Here is a 6,434-nt window from a genome sequence, read left to right as displayed (position 1 = left end):
TTTCTTGTTTTGTTGTTTGTTTTCCTCAGAAAGCAGCCCGTTGAATTGTCCCTAAGCCTATCAATGTGCATGCAGACCTTATTTTGTACACATTCTGGTGACAAGTCGTCCATCTGGAGAGCCTTCCCAAGACGGGGAGAATGTGCCGTAGTTTGGAAGTATTGAGGTGACATGTTTTTTTTAAATACACTGTAGGCCTAGGCCTATCGCCAGTTTCAAGCGTCCTTTCCGTGCACCGTCCTCCACAGCCTCGTACATTGTGCATAGCCTATGCGCGGTCCCTCCCACAATGTATTTCCCTCCCACAATTTGTTTTTGACCAAGGAAGTCGAAACTGAAAGTGACTTACAGGACGGCGGTTGTGTTTGACTTTTTTGTATTATTTTGGTAAGTAACGTGCCCTTCAACATGCCTACCATGATGCCTAATTAATTTAGTTACTTTATTATAGCCTACTGAGTTGTAACGCACGCCGTTCCACCACTGAACTTAAATTATAGTACTATGTACACTAAGTACACCACTTTGACCGCGCATAGGGCTTTAATACATTATATGTATATATACCGCTTGGTCATTGCCATTCTGGTAACAGCTCATTTGTACTCTGGCTCGTGTTTACTGGGTAAAGCAGAAAGATCAGGAGAGACTATTGCATTATCTTCTTCCACATAAGATTGTATTGCTTGTGACACGCCTGTCAGTCAGCCAGCAAGCCACGTTCTTAACTATGGCTACTTCGACGCACGCAGTACAGTAGCCATACATTCATGTCTCCATGACTTGATTTTGGTACAAATGAATAGCTATGATCATGCACATAGAAGTGGCTTATACATTTTGACCGACTGCGTAGTCTGTAAATGGTGTGCATTTGGACATTCGCGCAGACCATTTTTGGCGAAGTGAGCCGTTACGTGAACTCGACTTGGTGGGGCTTGAACGACGCTTCGTCTAAGCCACAACTGCAGTTATAGCTATTAATCTTGTAGTTATTCATCTTTAGAAAGATACGTTTTTATCGTTGGAAAGGGGACCGGTATTCCTTAAATCGACATCTGATATGCCCACACCGAAAAAACAAAACGTGAAAGTGGAGTCTGCGGTGCGCCTTGTATACTTTCCTTGCAGACACAAAAATACTCTTCACAAAGTAACAACTATTCCTAAAACCTGCTATTGTTGTAAGGGGGAAAGCGAAGAAGGAACTAGGATCGGATGCCTCACCGGTAGGCTGCACAATACGATGGAAACGGCAAGCGCATGCTTGCGCGTAACTTTTGCCATGCGCATTTCTTTCTTATCTATCCAAACGTCTTGTTCATTTCTCTTAGATAGGCCTACACATTATAGCCAACACAGTCTTATTGTCAAACACAATATACTCTACAGGGTGTGATGCATAGGCTAAAACTTGCAACATTAAAATCGTAATCAGGTCAGCACAGTGTAACAGCAACGATATTATAGTCGCAGTAAGCATATCATATGGATATAGCAGACTTGTAGGTTAAACGAATAACTTGATAACGTGTAGAATCCCATGTGTAGAAGTGGCTGTTTAGTAGAGTATCATTTATTAATCCCGAGGTAATTAAGGTGTCCAGTAGCATGCATACATACATACAATAAATACAGAGGAAAAGACGTTACGCACACCATTGGACATGTATTTACCATACATACATATTCACAAAGACATATCTCCCACACCCACACACAAACACACACACACACACACACACACACACACACACACACACACACACACACACACACACACACACACACACACACACACACACACACACACACATCTGATATAGTCATCTGAGTTCATCTGATATAGTCGATCGATGAAGATGAGAAAACTGGCCATAAGGTTGTGGGTGTGCCTGCCTCTGACTGTCATGTCATTACGTGCAGATGTGATATTTGCAGATGTGCTATAGGTAAAAGTAGAAGTTAAAAACGTGCCTATAGTTTCCTTTCAAAATACTTAACAGAATAACTTACAGCTGATTCTGATCCGTTTGGGTTGAATATCTGGCAGATATTTTACTTTCTCTGTTACACTTTACTTTATGTTAATCTGTAAAGACATGGTCCCTGTTTTACATTGTCTGTTTCCAGAATTGCAATGACCAAGGCGTAATGTTAAATTCCTGTGTAATGGTCTAGTAGTAGTAATTTAGTATGGTAGTGAAGTCTTTCCAGTGACTATCACAGTCGGGCATTGAAGGGGTGGGGTGGGGGTCTTTGCCCATGGGGACCCAGTTGGCCATGACTCATTAGGACCCAGTTTGTAATCCCAGCTATGTCATTCCATAACCCTGTCTCTCTCTTCACTCACTCACGTCCTGTCCAGTTCTTCACTACTTCTATCATAATGCAGGCAAAATCCACAACAGTATATTTAAAAAATATATTTAAACATGAAAATATTATTTGATCTCACCAATAACGTTTGCATTTATTTTGAACCAGGCCACTCCTGATCCACCCCTAGCATCCGTTCAGCTGTGGTCTAGATTGAATTAACACTGCATTTCTTTACTGTGTGATATTAGCTCACCAATAATGACGTGTCACATTTTATTTTCATCAGGCTCCTCCAGAACCCTAGCAGCTGTGGCCTAGATCGTTAGGATGATCATAATAAAGGCAAAAAAGCTGTACAAATATTTGGAGGGAAAAACAGAAAAATATTCAAACATTTAAGCATGAAAATGTGATATGAGCTCACCAATAAAGTCTTGCATTTTATTTTAACCAGGTCCCTGTTGACTTACCCTGAGCATCTATTAAAGCTGTGGATCAGATCCATTCTTTACCAGTGGTGGGATGAGTGCTGACCTGAAGGACGTGATGAGGAGAACGCTGGACGACCTCACAGAGTCCGACTTCAAGAGGTTCAAGCACTACCTGAGGGACTACAACCAGCAAGGTGAATGCCAAAGTCAGTTTTGTTGACGATTTCTTCACTCACAGCCTGTCGAAGTAATGTTGTATAAAGTTTTTTTCATTTAAACAGATTACACAGCACTCACGATGAAAAGGCGCTAAACAAAAAATAAAGACTATGAAAGAAAAATGTCTGCACAAGTCCTAAGGAAGGTCACAGACCGAAAGCTTGGCTATTAAAAAGAAAAAAGGATTTAAGTGTGCAGTGTTCATTAAGTTTTCTCAACAAACAGGGAAGCTTCCAAACTGGAGGAATTCCCATCCTTGAATGACTTCAAGGTCACTGTGCAGATAACAAATAATCTATTCTTTATATATTCCCAACCTACACAGTACATTTTGCTAATGAGAGTTTGACCACACTTTTGTGTCTTGATGGCAGGTTCACAACCCGTACAAACGAAAAGATGATAACCACACCACTCATTTAAAAAATAAAAAGTATTAGACGTGTCTGTGTTTACCCCTTTGTACAGAGCCTGTGTTATAACCTTACTGTCAACAGAATAGTAATGTCCTTGTAAAGCTGTAGCCTCTACCTGCAGATGGGGTCGTCGGTGGCCCTATTCACTACTTGCTGAAAATACTCAATTATATCATAACAACATTGCTATGACATTACTTAGAGCAGCAAGTAAAATATTAAGACATAGCCATTGCAATTTTGGTGACAGTAAGGTTATGACATAGGCTCTGCACAAATGTGTTAATCTGTTACTAAAGGCTCTCGGTAATGTCATAGCAATTTTGTTATGATGTAATTGAGGTGAGTAAGTTAAGAGGAAAATCATCTAATACGAGAGCTTTTCTTAAGAAAATGAGATATTCTTCTTAACTTAACGTAACCTTAACTTATCCTGAACCAGCTTTGTAGTATAGGCCCTAGGTGTTGAATCAACACTACAGCAATGTATCCTCAGGTGAGTCCAGGATCGCATGGGGCCGGCTGGAAAGAGCAGACCAGTACGACACAGTGGACCTGATAGTGCAGGTATACTTCTCCGATGCCGGAGACGCCATGCTGTCCGTCCTGCAGAAGATGAACCAAAACCAGCTGGCCAGGAGCTTGGAAAAAGACTTGGGTAGGCATCTATGGCTGCATGTTACCTTGTTAGAGTAGTAAAGGAATGTTCCGGCGTAAAATGAAAGTTTTACCATCGAATGGGAATGCTACATAATGTGTCTTATGATGAGGCATTCTGGGAAATACCGCAGCATTGCGGAGGGTATTTCTCAAAACCTAGTGCGCACACTTCCAAGCCTAATTAGTCACGGCCAGTGATTGGATAATTCTGTAGAGTTCACCAAAGAGTATCCAATCACTGTATCCAATCACTCTCTCTCTCTCTCTCTCTCTCTCTCTCTCTCTCTCTCTCTCTCTCTCTTTGTCTCTCCCTCAGGTGGTATCCACCAGGGAGGTTCTGGGTCCAGACATGGAGGCAGCTCCTCTGCTGCTAATGCTGGAATGGGACGAGGTAATGACCTAATGGCAGCCAGGGCAGTCAAGGATAAGGGAACCATGAATTGCCCTGTATACGGCTATTACATATTTCCATTAAAAAAAAGTCTGACAAGTTTTTCAAAAATTTCAAATCTTTTCATTCTTTTCAATATAATTCTGCTTGTTTGTCAAAGCAGGTGACAACCATATAGGAAGTATGTGCTCTAAACATTTCTTTTTATTTTCAAAACATTTATTTTATTTTGATTTCAGTGTCAGGACAGTAGTGTACTAGTGTTATCATCTATGTTTTACTGGTGCCATGAAAGTAACAGTAAGCTATTTATTACAGCATAATTTTAAAAAACATTTCAATGCCACTACAACAGATATCTAGAAAAGGGTTTTGAGTAACGCATACTGTGTTTATTTTACACTATGTGAGTACTATGGGACCAAATACACTCTGGAAGATGTTAAATCGACTCTCTAAGTGTTAAATTGACACTACATGTATGTTTTTGTTTTTACTGTATTTGCTCTCAACTTTTCATTTTCTTCATTTCAATGTCAGTCTCAGGACCGGAGTTCTTCCAGAAACACAAGAGAGATCTGGAGATGCGCCTCGGCGTCCTGGGTCCAATCCTCGCCGAGCTTGAGTACTGCGACGTCCTGAGTCCAGTGGAGAGAGAAGAGGTGGAGAGCAAGGCCACGCGGAGCCAGCAGAACCGCGCCCTGTTAGTCATGCTTCACAGTAAAGGCAGCGGGGCCCAAGAGGAGTTCTATAAGGCCCTACTGGAGAATGATAAGTACCTGGTGAAGGACCTCATGAGTCCGCCTTTTTAAAGGTGGAGTATTATTTTTAGGATTCTTGCACACCTCCATTTGCCAGGTGCGTAGCAGTGGATCCACTGGGTCACGAACGTATAGAGACAAAGAAGCTCCTGCACACTGTGTGGAATTGCTTGAGGAGGGTCACAGACCGAAACGTCGCAAGTAAAAACTCTGCAAATGTGAACAGTGTGCGGGAGATTCTTTGTCTCTAAAGGTGGAATATGTCATTTTTTAAAAGTAGTTTATGTTCAGAATTTACGCTGCCCATTCACAAACATGAATATTTGCCAGAAAAAAGGAAAAAACGAAAGCGCTGTGTGGATAAAGTAGGTAAAGTATTCATCAAAAAATAAAGAGCAGGAAACTGTGGCACTCCTCTTCTTATTTTTTTACTTTTTCAAAGGCAAATAGACTGCCCGACGCGTTTCAACCTACACAGTCTTTGTCAGGGTCAAAAACAAAGACTGTGTAGGTTGAAACGTGTCGGGCAGTCTATTTGCCTTTGAAAAAGAAAGAAAATAAGAACCGGAGTGCCACAGTTTCCTGCTCTTTTTTTTTGATGAATTTTTGCCATTAAGCATTCATTATGACTGACAATAACTGCAGTTTTCATACATGAAAAGGTGGATTGTCTCCGTGTCCGCCATTTTGAGTTTTCAGTTATAGACATCTTTAGCTTCAAAACCTAAATTAGGTAAAGTAAATGTACTTTACTCAGTACCCAGTAAATACTAGTTTATTACGTTGTAAATATTCATGGAATGATCAAATTTGTGAAGTGGCAACATACATTTTGGAAGTTAACGACTGAAATTACATACTCTACCTTTGATAGTCCCAAGGAAAAAGAACATTACATTGAACCTTCTTCTTTGTAGACTTACCTGCTGTTCATCTGTCTAAAGCACTTAAGATCAGTTTTTATTTGTACTTTCTATGTGTAGTGGTTATATAACCTGTGGTTATATCCCTTTTTAATGGACTGTCCTGATTGGTGTTTCACTCAAGTTTGATTTATGTTCAGATTGTGTAATTTTTTTTGCCATCTTAATTAATCAGGACAACGCAGTTTGTGAACTTGTGAAAAATTAACTGTCTACACTTTCCACTTTTTAAAAACCATCAGCTATTTGTTTAATGGATTTAGCTCTAAACAGTAGTTTTTACTTTCATGTACAGTATATTGTATATGTTT

The 6,434-nt window shown here is 40.3% G+C and overlaps 1 protein-coding gene across 2 annotated transcripts; it reads left to right on the top strand.

Moving 5' to 3' along the window:
* Positions 1-322: 322 nt before the first annotated feature.
* On the top strand, positions 323-5,581 carry LOC134450567 (uncharacterized). 2 transcript variants are annotated; one of them, XM_063200523.1, is made up of 5 exons: positions 323-387; positions 2,777-2,947; positions 3,885-4,046; positions 4,365-4,439; positions 4,980-5,581. In XM_063200523.1, the coding sequence occupies exons 2-5, from the start codon at positions 2,845-2,847 to the stop codon at positions 5,249-5,251; spliced, it is 612 nt and encodes a 203-aa protein (XP_063056593.1). In that variant the 5' UTR covers positions 323-387; positions 2,777-2,844; the 3' UTR covers positions 5,252-5,581. The 2 variants fall into 2 exon arrangements, with proteins under 2 accessions (XP_063056593.1, XP_063056511.1); XM_063200441.1 differs by having other exon boundaries at positions 2,777-2,959.
* Positions 5,582-6,434: the final 853 nt, after the last annotated feature.

This window comes from Engraulis encrasicolus, chromosome 1, assembly GCF_034702125.1.
Source record: "Engraulis encrasicolus isolate BLACKSEA-1 chromosome 1, IST_EnEncr_1.0, whole genome shotgun sequence".
NCBI classification, from domain to species: Eukaryota; Metazoa; Chordata; class Actinopteri; order Clupeiformes; family Engraulidae; genus Engraulis; species Engraulis encrasicolus.
The sequence above is the reverse complement of the archived record's forward strand: the minus strand, read 5'-3'. Positions and strand labels throughout refer to the sequence as shown.